Here is a 22,588-nt window from a genome sequence, read left to right on the forward strand (position 1 = left end):
TTATTTAAACAAAGATTGGCATCACAGAGTAGAGAAAAAAGATCTTTGCTTCAAAACTAAATAATCATCAAAATGCAACAATAAGGAAAATAATTTGTACCACTCCAGCATGAAAAATCGATGCTATTCACAGGCTGTTAGGAGGAGGAAATAGGACTCCAGAGAACGGATGGCCGCAGAGCCCACAAAGGGCCTCAGGAGGAGAGTAATCTAAGTAAGGCGAGGAGGAACAGCACACTCCGGCATCGGGGTGGCCGACTGAGCACTGCTACTGACCTGGTGATGCAGAGGACCACCACACAGATGACGGCAATCTGAATGGTTCCAATCACAGCTGCGATTAAGACATACTGAAATCGCACGGGGCCGGGAACAACGTACAATACACTGTAGTCCTTTTTTTCACAGTGTTGTCCAGTATAACCAGCATCACACCTGGAAGAAATGAGAGTGTCCAGTTACCTGCAGCTGCTGGGCTCATTTTTTTGGGGGGTGTGTGTGTGCTCATTTTTATAGCTGGCTAGACCACTTTTATCTTCATTGTGAAATCCGGACTGTTGGTTTCTTTCTTTCTTTTTTTTTAAAATGTTACTCTGTAGATACAGGTTACAACTCTCTCTTTTCTTTTCTTTTTTTTTTAATTTATTTTTTATTGGTGTTCAATTTGCCAACATATAGAATAACACCCAGTGCTCATCCCATCAAGCAACTCTCTATTTTCAACAAGATCCCTTTCTGTGTTGGGTTTCAAAGATATGAGGTGTTTCTTTTACACTTAAAATAAGATTTTGAAGACAGGAGGATTGCCACATAGTTTGTGATGATGATGATATAGAGAAGCAGTGGATGTCCAGAAACCATCGTTCTTTTTACTGTTTTTTTTTTTTTCAGGCAAGTTTCAGATTTTATTTAACTTGTTCTTTAATCGACCTAAGCTGACATGATTACTTGACAGAAGGTTTGTTTCTGAGGATGTGGGGGTAAAATGGGGCTATTTATTTATTTTTGGATAAAGCGTTCTCTATGCTACTGTGAGGACAAATGTTGAAAAATATTTAGACCAGGACTATAATAAGTAATTTCTTTAATTCGTTGATCATAAAGTTGCCTACTCATGTTAGAGAGCTAAATTTCAGGAGGAAAAATAATAATCATGGTGTAGGCAATAGAGTTCCACAAAATAAACCCGTGTGCTATTCATCTGAGAATGAACACCACTTCTCACTTACTCAACCCTCATCAGAAAGCTCCAGGAGACCATCTGCGTGTTAAAATTAGCATTTGACAATGAAATGAAGAAACTGTTCACATAACAATACCAGCAAGGATCAGCTTGTCTTTGGCTTTGTGCAATTGTTTCAGTATTTCACTTGGAATTTCTGCATCCTGGGGCCTTTCCTTTTGCCTCGGAGGGTTCAATACTGGGGGCCCTGCTAAGGATGACAGGGCAGCAGAAACAACCTCTTGGTTTTGTTCACTCTAGCTGGTTTCACTGGAACGTGCTAGTGTATTCAGTGAAGGATAATATAAAAGGAAGACAGTTCTTGAGAGAAAGGGAGAGAGAGACAGAGAGAAGGAGGAGGGGGAGGAGGAAGAGAGAGAGAGAAACTCTTCGCTGTATAATAGACAACCTATTTCATCATAGGATACTTGTATATTCCTTTAATAAAAAATAAATTTGGTTTTTCACCTTGGCTTTACCATCTTTTTGCCAACTCAATAATTATGTTCTATTCATGAATACTCAGCAGATATTTATATTGATTAACTAAGTCCGGACAAGCAATTTCTTTGTGTCTCAACTGAGTTAGAATCTGGGGAGGTACGGCTAACAATCTCACTATACGAGGCTTGTGGATAACAGGTATGTGCCCAGCAAAACCAAGACTGATAATGCTTATTAGAAGGACTTTGGAAAAGATGACCTCACCAAAGCAATAATGTCCTCTTAGGGACAGTAAGTCCTCATCCATTCATCTCAGAAGGACTTAACAAGCACCTGTCCTGTGCCAAGAGCTGCTCTATGTCCATGGGAAAGAGTGGGGAATGAAACAGGGGTCTGAGCCTTTACGAAGCTGGTAATGCCCAAGGTACAATTTAAAATTCTACAAGAGAAGTACACATAACTGTGTGTTACTTAGTGCTCGGGTGTGTAAGGCACACATTTCATGGTCTTCGTGTGTGTGTGTGCAGGAGAGGCAGTGAAACGCCTTGCTGCCGGTCACTGCGGGGGGATGCCATCCAATTCTTTACAAACACCCAGAATTTGGTCCTCTGTTTTCACTGCATACATTTTAAGAGTTAAAGAGCGAAAACGTTACCTGCAAGACGGCTCCTGCATGTTGATAGAATGTTCGCACTTCCCATGCATGCAGAAACCATTGTAATGTTCTGGGCAGGGGATGTGGTGCTCTCTTGCACTTTCTTCTAGCTTGTTAGCATTCTCTGTGGATACAGATAAAAGCAGGCACCCCTTGTAAATACTTCCTCAGCCCAGTAAGATCAACCAGTACATTAAGAAGCAAAGCTATAGCAGGCAAAGATACTTAAAAGGGTAAGAACTAAAAGGCTCTGGTTCAGAAGAAAGAGGGAAGAAGAATTGAAAGACAGACATCTTTACAATTGTGTTTAGAGATGAAACTGCAAAATTACCCAGTGCTTTTCATGCTTTTATGCAATTTCTCCCATCTTTAATAGCCAGTGATGTGTCTGTGAGTTGTTAGACAGCTTTAATTTTCCTTGTGTAGGGACTGTGCATTGATCATAAAATAATTCAAGAAGAACTATCTTATTTTTTGAATTTCAAAGGCCAGCATAATGTCCCTGAGAGTAAATTGCTGTAATACCTTGATACTTTCTCAGTGTGGGAGCTTAAAAGTTAAAATATGGCTGTGTTCAGTTGTTAAACAGACGTTTTCCAAAACTAAATGCAAATTGTAACAAATGTATTCTTTCAGGCTTTTTTCATTTACTGTGAACAGGAATTCTACTAGCACCCATACATTTTTTTATTGCCAAAATAAAGCTATTGAAAGAGCAAACGTTATTTCAGAACCATTTGTGTAGATACTAACACAGTACGTACCGCATGCCCTAAGTTACGCCAGGGCCTGGGAGCTGGCCTGTGTGAACGATGGGATGTGAAAGTTAAACTTAGGATGAAGAGAGAGTTTGCCTTCTAAAGTGAACTCCTTCCTCCCTCATTAACAAGTTTTGTTTCCTTATGTTTCTACAAAGACATTAAACTCTTTTTTTTTCTGACCTTTAGCCCAAATACGTTGGCTTCACATGTCATGCTGTCTCTAAATAGTCTTTTGATGATGTTCATTTTATAATATAAAGTTTTCCTTTTTTGAGTCTTTTCCATAATCTGTGACCTGACCAGACTTTAAAATTCTTGCCTTAAAAAAAAAAAATTCTTGCCTAAGCACCTGAAAAACTTCATTTTCTTGAGTTCAATCTGAGATACTTTTCAATCCCACAGTAATAGAAGTAATGGAAGCATCAGTAGTGGAAGATTAAAAATGCATTACTGTTTTTGTGAAATAGATCATTTCCTATTATTTCACATACAGGTATAGCTTTTATTACAGTGCGCCCTTATAGTTTCATACTGGCAGTCATGGATGATGAGTATCTTCATCAGGAGAAAAAATACTTTTAATATGGGTGAATCGGACAAATGCATTATTTATGTTTAAGCAGAGCTGTAAACTATCCATACCTTTTAAGATCTAGTTAGTCATCTGCAGAACTTTAAAATTTGAAGTATATTGTTAAATATGTTAAGTGAAAAAAATATGTTAAGTGCTTTCCCGTGTGGGGATATTTATGCACATTTGTATGATGCGTAATATTTCAAACCACGACTCAAATTAATAAAGGATTTATCATAATTATGCTAGAGAGACTGGAGATGACATTTGAATCATTCATCTGTTCTGTATTTCTGTCTCTGTACCTATTTAGGTGATATTTTGTTTATTTTATATTTGTTATACATTGTCATATTATATTTCTACTTTGATGAATTATCATTAAAATGAACGAACCACTTCCATGGAAAAGACTAAAACTATACAAAATTTTCTCTTTTGGCTTCTCCCATTCCTCCAAGCTACTCTGGAATTTTCATGTCACGGTGTTTTTGGTAACAAATTACAGCTGTAGTGAGCAAACACGCATAAACTGAGATAAATAATGTTGGGTGAAATTTCCAACTTGGGAAATATGTGACCAAAATAGAATCAGGACAACCCTGCCTTTTTGATGCACCCTGGGATGGCGTGTGGTCATTCGTGAATCCACGGAGAAGACCTGGCTCATCTGTTGCTGCTGCCAGGAGGCCACAAGCTAGCGTGGTCAAACCTGCGCACCTGCTGCTTAAAGACGACTTTGACAAAAAAAAAAAAAAAAAAAAAAGACGACTTTGACAGTGGTGTTTGCCAGCCGCACTGCTGATGTAACGAACCAGCACGGATTCTCACTCTTATTTCTGGATCTTCTCCTCATAACAAACTATTCAACACTTCTACTTAGTGTTTGTTAGTAACCCTCCAGGGCTTCTGCACACCTGCATGCAGGAGAATTTTCTGTAACTTCCCTGCATTCAGTTATGCATTGTGATCTCAGGCATAGTATTTTTCAAACACATCCTATTAGGACTATTTTTCTTTTTGTCAGTTGCAGAAGAAGATCAAAGAATTTCCTTGACTCAAAATCCATTTTTAGGCCACTGTATTTTTAACTCCATCTCTCACCCCATATTCTTTTTGTACCGTATTCATGACTATGAACCAAAGTCTAAGGACAAAGTGAGAGCTTGTTTGAGGGAGGATGTTGCCTTAGTGTGGTAATAACCAGATATTTTCATAAAATTCATTATCTGGACAGGATGATCACGTGTGAGGGGAATAGTTTCCGTCATAAAATCTGCTAATTAGTTTACACCATTCCTTATGAGCTTGGAGTGCTCTGTTATGCTGTTCACAGGATACTGTCAAATAAGAAAGTTAGATTGAAAATAAATGAGTAGAAGAAATGATCCCTGAGCAAGAAAATGAGGAATCATCAATATATGTCAACAAATTTATAGTCAATCCAACCAAGTAAACCAGTTGATTGAAAACCTGAATATATAACCACTTCTAGTAAGGCAATAGACATATTTGAGAAATGAGATTTGAGTATATTAAGAGGAATAGAGACACAGAAATCTAATATTCCAACCAAATATGTGTATGGACAACAGTATTTGTAACCCTGATGTTTATGCCTAGGTATTCAAGCAATCCTGAAGCATTTAAAGATTTAAAATCATCTAAAAATGATACTTTGGAACTTTGTATGTTTCCTATAGTGGCTGATGATTTAGACATCGATTTCTTTGTCCTCCACTGAAAAAGAGGTTTAATGTAAGGGTCGTGCTCCTTTTACTAAAAGAGACCAGTGACAATGGTAGAAACTTCTCATGTTTTTGTTTAAAATCTTCAACCAGTTTCCTACTTAAAGTTCACAAATGATTTATTCTGAAAGAGATCCTGACCCTTTTAAGGAACCATTTCTTAGCCAGAGCATCCTTTTTTTTTTTTTTTTAAAGACTTTATTTATTTATGAGAGAGAGAGAGAGAGAGAGGCAGAGACCCAGGCAGAGGGAGAAGCAGGCTCCATGCAGGGAGCCTGATGTGGGACTCGATCCCGGGACCCCAGGATCACCCCCTGGGCTGAAGGCAGGTGCTAAACCTTACCTTACCTTACCTTATAAGTCAAGTAAGGGAGGGAGGTAAAAAAGGGGCAGAGCAATTCAGAGACTTAATATAGTGCAGAATGTGTGCGTGCGTGTTTACCATTATCCCTGCCTTATTCTTCCCCAAAAGCTGGGAATAAGATGTTGTTCAAAGAATTAATCTATCAAAGCAACACATTATGGATTGAAGCAGAAATACGACAGTGCAAAACTTGACTAAAATTACCCATGCATTCAAAGAAAGAATGTTTCCTTGGTCAAGGGTTAGCACTTGCAAAAAAGGTTCTAAAAGTCATGTTCTCTATTCAAGTGCTCTCTGGAGTGGTGTTGCCCTGAGAAGCCAACCTGAACTTACAAATCTAGACTCCCCAGTTGCAGAAATGGATGCACAAAACTTTTTGTGTTTATTGCTACTAAATACTCAGTCAACCCATTTCTCTTGTTTTGATGTTCTATTCTCTGAACAGTCTTCAAATAATTTGACTTCTATGTAGCCTACGTGGCACTACCTGTAGTACCACCTGGATTTCTCATCCATTTGACAGTTACACATGTCATATGAGTTGAGTTGATTGGTTCTGACTTTCTGTGGGTGGTTTTTTTTTTTTTTTTTTTTTTCTTTTTTCCGTAAGTCAGCTTTCTCCAGCCTACTGGGTTCTGGTGTTTTGTAAGATGAAATTCCTGCACCTACAGGCTAGTGGACCTGCCGGGCCCATGATGCCCTGCAGTCCTGGAGGCCTGTCAGGGGGCTATAGTCAGATGATATTTCGCTGAAGATGACCCTACTTTGCTTTAATCAGGCCTTTCTTTGGAATATTTACCTATCTCTTGTGCCACTGATTTCAGAGGAGTGGCCTGCTTCTGGGCAGATTTCAGAGTAGGTTGGAAAGATTCTAAACTAGAGGTAACGTGGAGGATTCAGTGGATGTTTTAGGGAGCCAATTTCTAGTGCACATTTTTAAGCAACTAGAGCTGTTTAGTAAGAGAGTGAGGAGCATAGTGAAGTAGTGAGTTTCTGGTGGTGTTAAAAAAAACCCTTCTTACTATTGCTCGGATTTTGTAGAGTGTTACTGTGTGGTAGATTTGATTGTTTCAGACCTCTAGGTTCTTTGCACTTTGAGAGTAATATTTATCTTTACTGCTAATATTTACTTCAAATAAGTTACCAACAAATATTTACCAATATTTATTGTAAAATATTGTTTTTGATATGATGGGAAAAAGAATTAGACAAATAGGAACATTATTTAGGTATAATAAATAATGAATATCACTTTGCCTTAATTATGGGGACATTTTACTTTATCAAAGGGTATAAAATATCTTCAATATTTACAATGGTTATAATTTAGGCATTCTAGTATAAAGTGAGCTCTTTTATGCATTATCTCCCTTTGGCGGAAAATATGTTTGTGGATTAAATTCAGTTTTTAACATCATGCTTTAACATTGCTAATTATCTTTGACAAGCACAGGCACATGAGTAGTACCATTTCGTTTATTATATTTTTAACAAGCTTTTCCTGTGAGCACACAAAAATGTACCATACTTTTCCAGAAAACTAAAATCTTCCATTTTGAATATGTTTATATAATACTTCTATTTTTTTTCACATTTAATAATGGCACAAGGAAACCCCAGCACTGAAGTACTCATGTATTTGCACACCTGTTGTGATTGATTACTCATTGATCTGTCCCCTACTTACTGCCATGGCTCCAAGGCCATTTGAAAAAGGTTTAACTGACAAAGAAAAATCATCTTTCTATTATATTTATATTGTACCTAGCATATTATGAATTTAGAAGTGAAATCATGATTGTCCCCGTTGTTGATTAGAGTTGGTTTCAGAGAGGATATATAATTCTTAGGATTTTCTCTCCTCATCTTATTAGGAATAAACATATGAGGTGGCAGTCAAGCCTTGTATCTAGCTTGAATTGCAATAGAAGTTTTTTAAAGACCAGAAAAGTCTTTCTATTGAACAGTTTCTGAATATAATGCAATAGGAGTTCTTGAAAATTAAAAAATTCCATAATAACTTCACCTGCTGTCATAGTTTCTTGAAGGCACAGATGAGTAGATGAGAAGAGTCTTCCCTTTTTTCAAGCCTCCATGACAAAGATTCAAATGAGAATGCTAGCTAACAGTGACAGGCTAGTGGAAGGGACACGAAGGCATTTAAGGACACAATCAATTCTCAAGTTTTATAAAGAGCAGAGACTCAGTCACAATGTCCCTTATTATTTAATCTCTGTTATAGATTTGGAAAAAAATAACTTCAAAACAGAAACTAAGTTCTTTGCTACAAATTCAACATTTCTCCTACCAGTTGAATTTTTTTTTTTCCCCAGAAGAGTCATTGAAACTATTTGGATCCAAAATTTTAGGCAGTGGTCTGGGTTGGGAGTAGGATGGGTAGAGATAGAGAGAAATTCTTTCTTACCCGACAATTGACCAGACACAAATATAAGATGTGGAATGTGATTATCCATATTACCACTTGTGTATATAAATATTCCTATTGGACATAAAAATTAAAATAAAGCTGAAGAAAACTAATTTTCATGTTATACATTCTCAGGCAAGGCCTTAATGACATTATTCAAGAATTGCTTGAATTTAAATTGGAAAAAGTACTAGCATCTGAAATAGAAATAGTAATTTGGGGACTGGAGTGATTGAAATGCAACAATATTGCACGATTATTTGCATGAGGTTTTATTATCTCAGTTTCTACTGGTAATATATTTACATAGATAAAAGCTGAGAAATCTGTACAATCTTGGGAAAGAAACTTGTATGTAAACATTTTAACTTATGATATCCAAATACAGTTATTATAATTCCAGGACTTGGCATCATAAGGCTAAATCACAGATTTAGCTGTAAATTCTGGACCTCCAAGAAATATATATATATGGACTATATATATGTAAAATATAAAATGAATATATATATGAATATATCTGTTTATTACTAAAAGAAAAATAAGCAGATTTTTAGCCATTTGCTCTATCTTTTGCCCCGAAATGCCCTTCCTGGCTTTGGATGGCAGCACCCTCCAGCAGGCTACTGGGAGAAATTGTACTCAGCCTCTAATGGGCATTTTCAAACTTCACCATTCAGTCAAGAGCCTATTAACTCTCAGCAAGTGGGTAACTCCTATAGGTTTAGAAGATTTAGCTTGAAGATCTTTTAAAAATATAGTATTTTAGGGAACTTTAGATGTCTTTGACAACACTTCATAAATATCAGGCCTTGAGAAGAGGTAGGGATCATTAACCTCTCAGGAGTCCAGAGCTGGAGTTGCTGTAAGCTTATCTGGGGCAATTTGCTAGAGCTCTCCCCACTGAGCTTTGGCTGCAGCAACGCTCCTTACTTCCAAGCTGCTCTTCGGAGACAAAGTTTACTACAAACTTTAAAGAAAGAAAAAAAAGTATGGGAGGCCATTTCATGTCAAGAATACCCTTCTTTCTTTGGTCTTAAACTAAATCTATGCATTTCTGGACAAATTTATTTGCTCAGTGGCTAACTGGGCATCCTTTCTTAGTGAGCCTGTTTGGTGACAAGGGGGAAAATCACAGAGCAAGTGACAGAGGGTTCAGCTCCTGTCCACTTCTGCCTTCTGGACTATGTGAGTCAAGCTATTTTTTCCCTTCATGGATCACATTTGCAGAAATGGTTAAATAGTTCAGATTAACCTTCTCAGGTGACACATTTGTTTTCCTCTATGACTCCGAAGTTATTTGCCAACAGAGAGTAAAAGGAGGATTTAGGTTGGAACATTCACTTACATGCAGCAGAAATAAAGGTTTTAACCATGTAAATAGGACAAAAAATGGCTTTTGGTAATTTGTTATATGAATATTTCTTGCGTACCTACTATGTGTCTGGCACTGTGCTATATACTGTATCTATTGGTTGTCTCCCTATGATTTTGTTGTCTTCTAAACACAGCCAAGAAAATAGATTTGCAAGACAAGCTGATGATAAATATATCTACATTTACTGGAGAATCTACAACATGCCCAACACTGTGTTAATACTTTATATGATAAAAATGTATTCCTTATTATGGCTCTTTAAGGTAGATTTCTAAAAATCCCATTTTGTATAAATGAAGAAATGTGAGCTCAAATAGGTTGAATTTTTTATCTTATAAATTTGCATAATCGATAACCAGAACCGGGGGTCAAAGCCAGTTCTTGCCAGTATAATGCGCAGATCATGCAGTTAAGAACTCATGAAGACAGAAGACAATATCTGCCTCCATATCTTATTTATTATTTGCTTTTTATGATTCCTGACTCTTTATCCCACATGGATCCTACTGTTGCTCTGAAAACCAGTTCTTTTCTTTTTTTTTCCTTCTATCCTTGGAGAGATACTTTTTCCGAGGCCAAACCATCATGAATCCCAACCTTTCCATCCTCCTCAAAGGCTCTCCCCATCAGTGATCTCCTTCCTTTCCTTTACCTTCAATTCTCCTTCACTCCTTGCTCCTTGCCACTAGCATTTAAACATTTTTGAATGTTTTCCTTCTTAAAATAAAAATTTATAAACTTCTCTTAATGCATGTCCTTTTGTAGGCCTTTTGTCTCCCTTTTCTTCATAAGAAGCTAAACTTCATAAAAGTGTTATCTCTATTCCTATTCTTTACTTCCTGCACTAACTCCCGTTCACTATTTACCCACTGCTCTCTGGTAATCCCTTCAGAGAAACTGCTGTAATCATGGTCAACCCACAACATCTTTATTGATAAAATTAGTAGTCTCTTCTCTGACTTCAAATGTCCCAATCTCTCAGTAATTTGATACATGTGACCACTTCCACTTTTTTGAAGCTTTCTCCTCCCTAGAGGGGGAGGTACTGTGTACCTCTTGTTTTTTTGGTTATTTTTTTCCTAGACTATTTTGTAGGCTTCTCTTTTCCAACTGATTCTTCAAGTGTTGATGCCTTCCTAAAGTTCTTCTTTTTTTATACTTTAATCATTCTCCCTGAAGGGATCCCTATGAATTTAGGGCTTCTGTTATCACCTAAATGCCTCTGATTTCCAAATTCTGATTAGTCAGCCTAGATCACCTTTTCTGAGTACTTAAAAGGCTAACCTGTATTGTGAGAGGACAAGAAAGGACAAACATTATGGGATGTTCTTATTTAAGGGAACTCTCTTTTATAGGAACATTTTGTGGGACTGTCCCAGCAGACTCCATTCTGGGAAACGTTGCATTGGACAATGGCATCTTTAGATTTTTCACATAACGACACTCGTAGAAAATGATAACATTTGGTTTTAGGTAAAAGAAGACCACTAGCCTGGGGGCTCTAGCCACCCAAGCTCCCCGAAAGCTAAGGTGGACTGATGAGCTAACATACCTGTTACTCATTCAGGGCACCTGAGAAAGCTTTGCATTAGACTATACTTTCTCTTAGGGTAAAGACTGTACTGTTTACTGTAACATCTTCAGGATATAGAACAAGGACTGGCACAAAGTGAGTATTCAACAGTTAGTATGAACAAATGAAAAAATATAGGCATGGACAACATATGTGGAAGCCACAGGTACCTTGGTGTGGCCACTTTCAAAAGATTCGTGCCTCTTAGTTGTGTGCATCAAAGAGCCAGTTGCACCTAGGTAATGTGTCCTTAAAGTCACAGACAATCCCTACTCTAAATGACAAGGTAAGGGGGTGCCTGGGTGGCTCAATCAATTAAATATCTGACTCTTGATCTCAGCTCAGGTCTTGATCTCAGGGTTGTGAAGTTAAGCCCTGCATTGGGCTCCATGCTGGACATGGAGCCTACTTAAAACAATGGGGGCACTTGGGTGGTTCAGTCAGTTGATCATCTGACTCTTGACTTTGGCTCCGGTCATGATGTCAGGGACTTAGGGTTGAGCCTTGCGTCTGGCTCCGTGCTTGGTGAGGAGTCTGCTTGAGGTTGTCTCACACTCACCCTCTTCCTCTGTCCTCCCTCAATCAATCAATCAACCTTTAAAAAATGAGATGTAAGGTTCAATATGGTGGAGAACTCTAGAATACTCACTAAAATGTATGTATTCAGTATGTCAGGAGTAGCACAAATAAAAGCTGTATTTGCTGTGCGTCTTCAGTCTTTCTCAGTGAAAAGCAAAAGGTTGGAGAGCAAAAATGTGTTGCTAACCATAAAAGACAAGAAAGACACCTATAAATAACTCGAATATAGGTGGGTTGATGAGTTTGCACATTTCTCTGGTATGATGTCATGGCCCAAAAAGGGCAATTAGAAAATTTATAGTGTAGATTTGGATTCATTTACAAAGTTGGAGTACTGCCATATGTTAGTATCTGACCAAATTAATGTAAGTGATTCTCATTGAAAGGGTTAGGAGGAAAAAAAAAAAAAAAAGAAAGGGTTAGAAGGTACACCATCTTTTCTAATATTCTTTTTTTTTTAAATTTTTATTTATTTATGATAGTCACAGAGAGAGAGAGAGAGAGAGAGAGGCAGAGACACAGGCAGAGGGAGAAGCGGGCTCCATGCACCTGGTGCCCGACGTGGGATTCGATCCCGGGTCTCCAGGATCGCGCCCTGGGCCAAAGGCAGGCGCCAAACCGCTGGGCCACCCAGGGATCCCTCTTTTCTAATATTCGATGATGAAACAAAATAATTTTAAGAAACAAAAAAGGTAGCTTATTGTGTTATGAGTATTTTTGAAAGTTGGCTTAACATTTCACATTAATATTCTATATAAAACTGACAATAAAAAAGTCATGGAGTCAATTCCAAGCAGAACTTTACAGTTTTTCCAAGAAGTAATTTCTGAACATAGCATATAGCCCCTGAGCAGGTTAATGGCATTAAAAAGTTATTCTGTTTTGATAGTTTTCTCAATTATATCTTGGTATATGTCTACAAATCAAGTATCTTTGTGTTTAAGCAGACTAAGACAGCTAATAAAAGTGGTATTGTTTCCTAAAACTTTTAATGATGCGATAATCCATCATAGATTTCCATGTAGTTTCTCCATTTAGCTTGTTAAAATAGAGACATAATACAAATGAACAAGTATTCCTCATGCCCAGTATTTTATATATATAATTTTTACCCTCAGTAAAACTTTTTGTCTAATGATTTTTTGGTAATACAGAGCCACATATTTTATTAGTTACTGCACTGTATTGAATAATGTACCCCCTCCCCCCCCCAAACTCACACCCAGCTGGAACTTCAGAATGTGATCTTATTTGGAAATAATTAGTTCAGATGAGTTCATACTGAATTAGACCATACCGAACCCTGAATCCAATGACTGTTCTTATAAGAAGGCTACACGAAGGCACACAGTGGAGTCATGTGAAGATGGAAGCAGAGATCGGAGTAATACCACGACAAGCCAGGGAATACAGGAGCCACCAGGAGCTGGAAGGGTCAAGGAAGAATTTCTCTTCTCTTTGAGCCTTTGGAGGGAGTGTGGCCCTGCCAACACCTTTATTTCAGACTTTTAGTCTCCAGAACTATGAGATGAAAAACTTCTGTTGTTTTAAGTCACCCAGTTGGGGGTAATGTATTCTGACAGCCCTAGCAAACTAATACAGTTACAGTTTAGCAATCAAACCCTTACACTAATGAAATATATTTTTCTAATAACCTATACAGAATCAGTGAAAATGAGCTGAAAGATTGGTTTCAGCTCCTACATGACTTGGACAGTCTCAGTTTATGTTTATTTTTTCAGCATAATTTTACTCTCAAAAGTTTTTGAGTTTATGTAATAAATCATATGGTTACCTTAGTTTAAGTTTATGTTGAAATATCTGTGGTTCACTGAATTCACAGCACAAAAACTATGTTTTAAAGGTGCTGATATGTCAAAGGATGCTAATAACCTCAGTAAAGAAGAATTTTTGAGAGGAAAGTAGAACTTCATGGAAGGGGCTACTTTTGGTTCTGATTGATTGATTCATCTTGTAAGAAAGGCAGTTATTTTGCATAATCAGTTTGTCATGCAACAAATCATGTTGTATTGCCATACAACAAATGACCAAGAATCAAACTGACACCAATGACCTTTCAACAAAATGATTCCAGGTCACATGTGGTGTATGATCTCCCACACTACCTCTGTTTGCATTTTCAGGATGCCTGAATAGGTAATGCTTTATGGAATTGACTCATTAAGAAAATGCTAGTTTATTTAGCAGGAAGGATGGGAGTTTATAGTACACCACTAAGAAAATTTGAACATTAAATGTTTTTTTAGAAGTGTTATCCCTCAGTAAAATGCAAATCTTTTAAATCTAGGACAATTCATTCCTCAAATATTCTAAATAGCTATGGGTTCAAGCCTTCTCTCTCTCTCTCTTCTTTCCAATTTTGAATAACTGATTTGCTTCTGATACTTCCTTAATTTCTCGTCAGTGATAACTTTGAGTATAAGAAACCGCTCTAGAAATAGTTAAGGATGAGGTGTGGATCTTGGTTTCTTTCCACTTGGACAGCATTTAGGGCTTAAAATTAGTTATTAACTAAATGGTACTTTGTGGTCTTAAGTGTTAGTTTACCTTTTAACAGGTCTAACACACTCCCAGTGTATACTTTGCACTCTCCAAGTACACGGTTAACCACTCAAGAAATCAATAGGGGTTATAAAACATGTACAAATTTGAATTTGGAGAAAGTCAAACACTTATTCTATCCATTAGAAATAAAACAGCTGACATTTAGAATTAGAGCTTATAAGGAACCATTTATTTTGAAATAGAAAAAGCACAAGATGACTATGTCCAGAAATGGGAGTGGAGTATAGCATAGATAATTCAAACAAAGCACCTCACTTTTCCTGCAATGATTGCCGTCAGTATCAACCTACAACCTTTGGCTGTTAATATGATTACGTAGACCTTTGGATCCATAGTAGATGAGAAACATATTTTTCTCTTATGATGTTTTGAAATTTACTAGACCTCGGTCCTGTCTATGTCTAATTAATTCACCAATTTATTTATTCAATTAAAAATATTGACTGATCTCCTCCTATATGCCAATTACTACAAGTACAGGATATACAGTGGTGAGTCAAACAGACAAAATTGGTCTCCTGAAGGGCATAGATAGTAGAGAGAGATGGGCAGTCTGCACAATGAAGAAAAAACAAATACCCAACATCTCCATTAGAAATGTTACAGGGAAAAATAGAGTATTTAGATATAGCAGACTAGGGTGGAAGATCTACTTTAGAGAGTGAGAGAAGGCATATTGAAGAAGGACGGATGAATAAGAGCCTGCTAGGAGAAGAGCCATGGGAAGACTCTCTGGCCTGAGAGAATGACACAAATGGAAAAAGACTCTAATGTAGGAAAGAAGTGTTCCAGGAACCACATTGTAGCTAGAGTAGGGGGTGTCAGGTGGAGTAGACAGAGGGCCAGGATGAATCAGAGAATAGGTGAGTTCCTTTTTATGTGAAACTTTGTAGGTCATGTTAAGGAGTACCAACTTAAAGTGCAGTGGGCAACCATTTGGATAGTTTTGAGCAGATCTGACCGATAAAAATAATGTGTCATAGAGGGAAAAGGGAAAGGACAGAGAACAAATAGGATACCACTGCAGTAGTGTGGGTGAAAGAGAATGTTCAAGTCTTGGACTTGGGTAGCAGCAATGAAGGGAGAAAACGAAACAACAGAATTTCTATTGCACATAAATCTTAAAGGTAGACTTAATATGACTTGTTTGTGTGCTGTAACATGGGAGGAATGAATCAAGGATGCCTCGGCTTTGGCTTGAAAATCTGGGTAGTGTTTTTTTGTGTAATGGAGAAGACTGGAGGAGGATCAATTAAGCTCTGATGTATAAGCAGGATCGATCTCTGATTATGATTTTTGAAAATTCTATGTTTATGTTTGGGTATGTATACAATACAACTGATGTTAACTGGAATAAATTCACAGTTTAGTAAGAAAACTATTAAGGGGTGAAACGGTGAAATGCCTATTCATAATATTAAGCAAATTTATGATTATTAAATGGAAATCTTTAGTAGGAGAAAGGACATCTAAAGTAGGAGGAAGGACATTTATAATGGTCTACAGGGGACCTGAAGATGTAAATTTAAAGGCAAGATAAAAAATATCATGACATGAAAGGGAAAAATTAGACTGTGAAAAAACATCACTGAGGCATGCTTTTAAGCAAAGCACTTTTCTACTTTTCTCTCTTTTTGAAAAAATTATCACAAGAAAACATAAATTATTTAAAGATGAGAAGTTTGTAGATTTGCCATCTTCAATTTCCATTATATAAAATAGGTTCTATTTTGGCCAAAAGATTATTGAATTATTATTTCATTTTGTTTAATGATTTACATTTCTGAAAGTTTTTTTGTAGCTCACCTTTAAACATTAGGTAATGGACATGAATGTGTGTGTGCATGTGTATTTTTTTTTCTTAATATATTAGGAAGTAGAACCCAGAAATAGTCAATTATTCCCTAATGTATAGTAGCTCAAAGGCAGAAAACTAGCAGAGGCCTTGTGTTTTCACTTTTTTTAAATGAACTTTTTTTTTTTTAGAATAGTTTACATTTATAGAAGAGTTACAAAGATGTACAAAGAATTCTCATATACCCATAACCCCATATTTCTGTGTGTTTCCCTTTTTAATCTGGTGTTTTCTTTACAATTTTTTCAATAGTAAAGGATTGTCTTAGAGTTGTACATGTAGAGTTAGGAGAAAAAATGAAAGAGGCAGTCATCTGGATAATTCCAGGCCTGAAAACAATTTTGTCTGAAAGATATAGATAATTGAGACAGAAATGTTTCTTTGGCCTGGAGAGATCCCTATGATTGCCTTCCTCCTCCACTTGAATTTGTAGGTATAGCTATGACTATAGGTGTTCACTTACTAATAGGAAACTGTGTATCATTTAATGTGAAGAATGTGGGGTGTTTTTGAGAGGGCTAACTTGCTTAGTTTCTATATTTTTTTTTCTTATAAATCACGTATATTGGGTATTTTTCATTATAAAAGCAATTTGCATTGATTTAAGAATAGTAGGAAATATAGAAAGTAAAAGAAGGATAGAAAGACCTCATTGTTGACAACCTAAAGAAAAACACTGTCAACATTTATTTCCTTCTAGTCTTTTTACTACACATAGAGTTTGAGTCTCTTCACTTGGATTAGACGATACATGGGATATTCTTTTTATTTTAAGCTTTATATCAGGCTGTGTCTAAAAGCTGATAGCAAATAAGCAGGACGGCTCACTTATTCAGTATGGTATCTGCTAAGTAGGCCCTTCAGACTATCTGGACAAGAATTGTACTAATTAAAAGCCCACAGCTTGTGTTAGTTGACTTTAGCTCAAGTCATGATCTCAGAGTCCTGGGATTGAGCCCCACATAAGTTTTCCCTTCAAGCAGGCAGTCTGCTTGTCTCTGTCTCCCTTTGCTCCTCCCTCCACTTGTGCTCTCTCTCTCAAATAAATAAAATCTATCTCTCTCTATGTACACATACACACACACACACACACACACATATAATTTACTCTTAGTCAATTAGCTTAGATTTAAAACTTTTTATTACTTACTAACAACCTCTCCTAGTAGAAATGTGAAATCATACTTCCCTTAGCTTATTAAAGCTTCAATACTGACGGTCTTCATGCTCTCATACTGTTTTTAAAAAAACAGATTCTCTAGTTCCCAAACTTGACTGAGTATACACTCCATGCTCTTGGAGCTCCACAATCTTTTCGATCATAGTTGCCAGTGCCAGGGATGAACTAATTGTTTTTGAGGGTCAGAACTTCTTTCATATCTCTATTTTTGATTGGTCTCAGGTCACTGGAAGCACTACCATGGTGTCCCTACTGTGCTCAGACATGACAAGACTGTCTTTTCAGAGCCCGGCCCAGCTTAAACACATACAGTGTGGGAATCTTTGAGAATCAGAATAATGAATCTTCCACACCAATTAAAGATCAGTTTATACAGCGAAGATGAAGGAACAGCTTTGCAGAGTCTCAAGATCCCATCTGTCTTTGTGCTAAGCAAAGTTGGGCCCATACAAACCCTTTATCATCTTTTCAAGCTAGGTCATTCCAAAGAAATTAGGAGCAAAGTACGAGCATGAAGTGCTTTAGGCACACTCATTTCTCTCTTAATTCGCTAAGTATTTGTAAGTATTCTCTGAAGGGTATTGAACATAAGTCACGTTTGCTATTAGTCCATAATACACAATTGATATGTTATATGAGTCAAATAGTTTTGGTAATTGACAGTGAATTTTTGGTAACAATGAAAATAATGTCATTTCTCCTACAAGTGAAGAGTCGTGTCAAAGTAAGTTCAAAATCTGATTCCTGCACCTACCAGTTGTGGATTTAAAGCAAGTCACATACCCCTCTGTGGATCAGTTTCCTCGTCTGTAAAACGGGGGTGATAATAGCGTTTATGGGGTTATTGGGAAGAACGAATGGGAATATCCACATAAAATCCTCTGAACAATAGCTGGCAAACAATAAGCGCTTAATAAACATTTTAGTTATTATTGATTGTCCTCACATGTCCTCATAGTCATGTTTTAAAACGTATCTAAAGGGACCAAACAAGAATGAAGCAATAGTCCCAACAAGAATGAGGCAATAGACCTAGAGATATTTTCTGTATCCTTGCAAGTCACTTTGCTTTCATTTTCACTGGCATGCACATCTGTGGAGAAACTCCCTGGCTCACATTTACAAGAGATTATTCAGCAGAGGGAAAAATGCAGACATCGGAGCAGAGAGAGCCCAAATCTCAGCATGGACATTTAGTATCATTAATTGTCTTTTGGCAAGTGATTTCACTCCTCAAGGCTTCTGTTTCCTCATCAAGCAAGAAGGAAACGGAAAAGCAAAATGGCAGACACAACACGATATGATGCCGGGTAAGGAGAAAGGCCAAACAGCATGTGGAAGAACTTATGTAGAGACCCAGGGTGAAGGTGGGGAGTGAAGGGCCTCTACTTCTTCATTTTCAAAACAGTTGAAATGATGGTCCTACCTATGAACACTTGTGGGGCAATAAGATCATGGGCTTGGGAGATTGACCTAATGGTTCAATTTTGGTTCCCTGCACCACACTCCCCAACTCTGTGACCACAACCAAGTTATTTAACCGTTATGCATGGCTGTGAAACATTTAAAGCAACACCTAACACACAGTAAGTACCTAGTGGATTATAGGTATTTTTAACCAATATGTGTAATGAGTAAGTGAGCTTTTAAATGTAAAGAAGGATTTATTAATTAAGCACAGCACCTGGCACATAGTAAGTCCTTAATTAAGCACAGCGCCTGGCACATAGTAAGTCCTCAATAAATGACAGTGACTGTCATAATCATCACCATCCCCAGAGGAAGATTATCAAAGCTGAAACATGAAGAATAAATAAGAATCAGACAAATGTGAGCATGTGAGTGTCCCATGTTGGAACAATATATACAAAAACGCAGATGGCAGATAGAGCACAGTTAGTAGGGAGACTGGCAGTTTCTGGAGCATAGGGGAAGGAAATGAGGGTAGAGGGTATGGTCTGAGGAGCGCAGAACATGCCATAAAAGCTACTATCCCATCCCGCTATAAAGTAGACACCCACCTACTGGCACATGCAAATATGTGTAGTGTTCCCACTCATAGAGAGGCTGCCTCTCCGTCAGGAACTGTAGTTCCACTGTCATGGTGGTCTTTGCCAGCCTTTGGGGATATGCTGTTGCTGGTGTTTTATGGAAGCGATTCAATTATATTCAGTAGTAGATACTTGTAAGAGCTCTGAGTAGATGAAGGAACCCTCGATAAAAGCCAGGGAGTAGGATTATAGAGTCAGTAAAGGTATACTTCATTTTGACAATCTACAAAGGAGACAAAGCCATGGTGTCTCTAAGTCTAATAAAATAATCTCTCTTCCATGAAGTTCTATAAAAGAAATGGAATTATCTCTTGGCAAAACAAAAAAATATAAGAGATTTAGGCCATTTTTCAAACTAAAGGCAGTATTAATAGTGTAATTTGAATCACTTATTAATAACAGATCTTATGACTTGAAATGTATTCTTATGTCTTAGATACAAGAGTTGCTGACTCAATATGATCTATTCTGATGGAAAGAAGCTTGTTACAAGAAGATAACATCCATGTTCCACTTTTTAAAAATAACTTTATGTTTTTATATTTGATGGAATGATGAGACTCTGTAATACGCTGGAAAAAACATGCATAATATTCATTCATTGTGGCAGTATATCATAATTACTCAGCTTCTTTTTATCATTAATAATGGAAGATTGTGAATAAAAACATACTAATATCCACCAGATGTTCGGAAAAACATAAATATCTCCAAATGTCAGCACATTTCAGCAAAAAGTCAACAAAATTTTGTCTACTTCTTTTTCCTTTTTTAGTTTTCTGAACATGTTCTTTGATTTGATATTTTTAATCCTCATAAAGGATTTGCTTTTGGTTTCCTTAATATCTGCCGCAAGAGACTGACTGCATAGTTCAAATGTAGCCAACATGCATCCTGCTACCCTTTTCCCTGTTACTCTATATGCCAAGAGGCAGGCTGGTGTAATGAGAAGAGATTAGCCAGCTTTGCAGTATCAGTTTACACATTTTTTTGACTTCTTACTGGTGAGGTGACCTTGGGGAAATCGCTTAAACTTTCTGAGCCTAAATTTCTTTGTCTTTACAATGGTGATAATAATTCCTTCATTGGAGAGTCCTTTCAGAGAAGCACTAATGAAATGCCAAGCAATCAGCCATATTCAATAAAAGGTAGCAATTATATTATCCATTTGAAGACCATTCTGATTTCTTGGGTTCCTTTGACTATTGCATTTTCCCTTTTCTTCCACATTGACACCTTACACTTATTAAAACTTCTTAACTTCTTTTTTTTCCCCTAGTGTTTCCCTTCAGTAATCATTCTAGAAGCTTATTTCCTTAGCCCCAGCGCCCTTGTAAATATGCCGGGCGAGGATGAGGGCAGGCTTTGTTAAACTTTTAAGCATCCAAGATGCAATTGTGATGCAGGCGCGACCTGACACATAGCAGGTAGCTCCTCCTGTTAGGGAAACACAATTCCCAGGTGGACTCCATAAAATGGCCAGTAAAAGCTGCATAAGATAATTTACTAAGTTTTTTTTTTCCCTGTGATGAATTCTATAGCCTTAACTTGGAAAGGGACAAATGACCTACTGTAAAAATCACACCTGGGTACCTAGTGCCCGTGAACGGGCTGGGCTGCCTGTTTGGATGGATGAGACTAGTTAACTTTTCCAGAAGCAAGGAGCCCCCAAACAGTGCAGAAAAAAATATGCTTTGTAGAGTGGTACCCTGGTGTCCTGGAAGGATACTTCATTTAATATAAAGGAGTCACTTATCCCCATCTGGTAGTTTACATACTCTGGTTTACCAGAGGGATTTTTCCGAAGTAAACTATTTTGTACTAAGGCAATGGAACAAATATGAAATAGGAAAGAGGTAAAAATTATAAGTCTTTGCTTTTCTGGCACAACCTTTAAGATTTCACATGAAAAACAATCCCTGGCATAAAGGTTAAGTGGAGAAGACGTCACGAGGCCCTTTATTTCTTTGTCAATATTTAGAAGGAAGCAAATACTTGATAGGAAGTTGTCTCTCTTTTTTCATTCCTTTTTTTTTTTTTTCATCTGTGAATCCCTTTTCTTCTAGCTTGTTCATTTCTATTACTCATCAAGTATTGTGGGATTTGATTTCATTTTGGTTTGAATTTGGCCAGGTGGTCTATGACCTGAAGTGCCACAAACGTACGAAGAGGTAGTGAAGATGCGTTTCTCCATGTCTCGACTCATTGCTACTCTATCAGTTTATTTTATTTTGATATAGAAATTAGCTGATACTCTACAAAGTCTCCCTTCCCTGGAAATTCAGAGAGCAGCTTATTTATATGTAGATGTAGCTATATGACATTTTCAAATGCCATACATTTGCATATGAAGGTCTCTTTCTTCCCCTTTTAGTAAACAGTCTTTGCTATTACTTCCAAAGCAATGTTTAGAATTATATTTTCTATACAGGTCCTTCCTTAAAATGTTTTTTAAATGCCCAATAGAGATAAAAAAAATAAACCCTCAAGCTGAAATACATTTTTAGGGGTGAAAATGTATATATATATCTTTTAGCAACTTCTGTTTCTGCAGTTTTACACTAAAAGTCGTATAAAATGATAAAAATATTAATATGGTCAAAATCTCCCAAGAACAAAAGTGACATTAATTTGATATGGAGCTTCCTTTAAAAATTCACATAGTTTTGTTTCTAGAAAGGTGACGGTCAGTCTTATTTTATTCAACAAATAATTATTTAGTGTCTACTATACACCAGGCATTTGTTCCAGACACTGCTTTTACAGAAGAAGAAAAATTCTCTGCCTTCATGGAGTTTATATTGTTCCAAAAGAAGACAGAAAACAAAAAGGTAAAAACACATACACAATTCTGTTCTCCCTCAACACCGTGAAGAAAAGCAAACATAATATTGGCAGAGAGAATGCATAGGGTGCAGGTGGACATCAAGTAGGGTGGTCAAGCAGTCTTTCTCATGAATGGCATGAAGGGTCCTGCTAGAGGAAGATACGAGGGAAAGGCATCTCTGAGAGCATAGAAAAAGCTAGGTTAGACATAACTGTCCAGAAAAAACCAAACCAAACCAAACCAAAACAAAAGACAAGTTTTCCAATAAGAAGGGGGTTTTTAAATACAACTCTCAGAGTGAAATGATCATTTATTTGACTTTCAAGTTTTAAGAAATGCGAAGAAGGAAGAAAGGAAACAAAG

The 22,588-nt window shown here is 37.0% G+C and overlaps 1 protein-coding gene across 1 annotated transcript in view; it reads right to left on the bottom strand.

Moving 5' to 3' along the window:
* The window catches only part of TMEFF2 (transmembrane protein with EGF like and two follistatin like domains 2), a 222,134-nt gene that overhangs the window by 3,538 nt on the left and 196,008 nt on the right, over window positions 1-22,588 (bottom strand). Inside the window, exons 8-9 of the mRNA XM_038585208.1 lie at window positions 2,322-2,445; window positions 277-435 (exon numbers count right to left, since the gene is read on the bottom strand). Coding sequence (XP_038441136.1) covers window positions 277-435; window positions 2,322-2,445 — 283 coding nt within the window. The remainder of the gene's footprint in view (window positions 1-276; window positions 436-2,321; window positions 2,446-22,588) is intronic.

Source organism: Canis lupus, chromosome 37 (genome assembly GCF_011100685.1).
Source record: "Canis lupus familiaris isolate Mischka breed German Shepherd chromosome 37, alternate assembly UU_Cfam_GSD_1.0, whole genome shotgun sequence".
In the NCBI taxonomy this organism is placed as follows: Eukaryota; Metazoa; Chordata; class Mammalia; order Carnivora; family Canidae; genus Canis; species Canis lupus.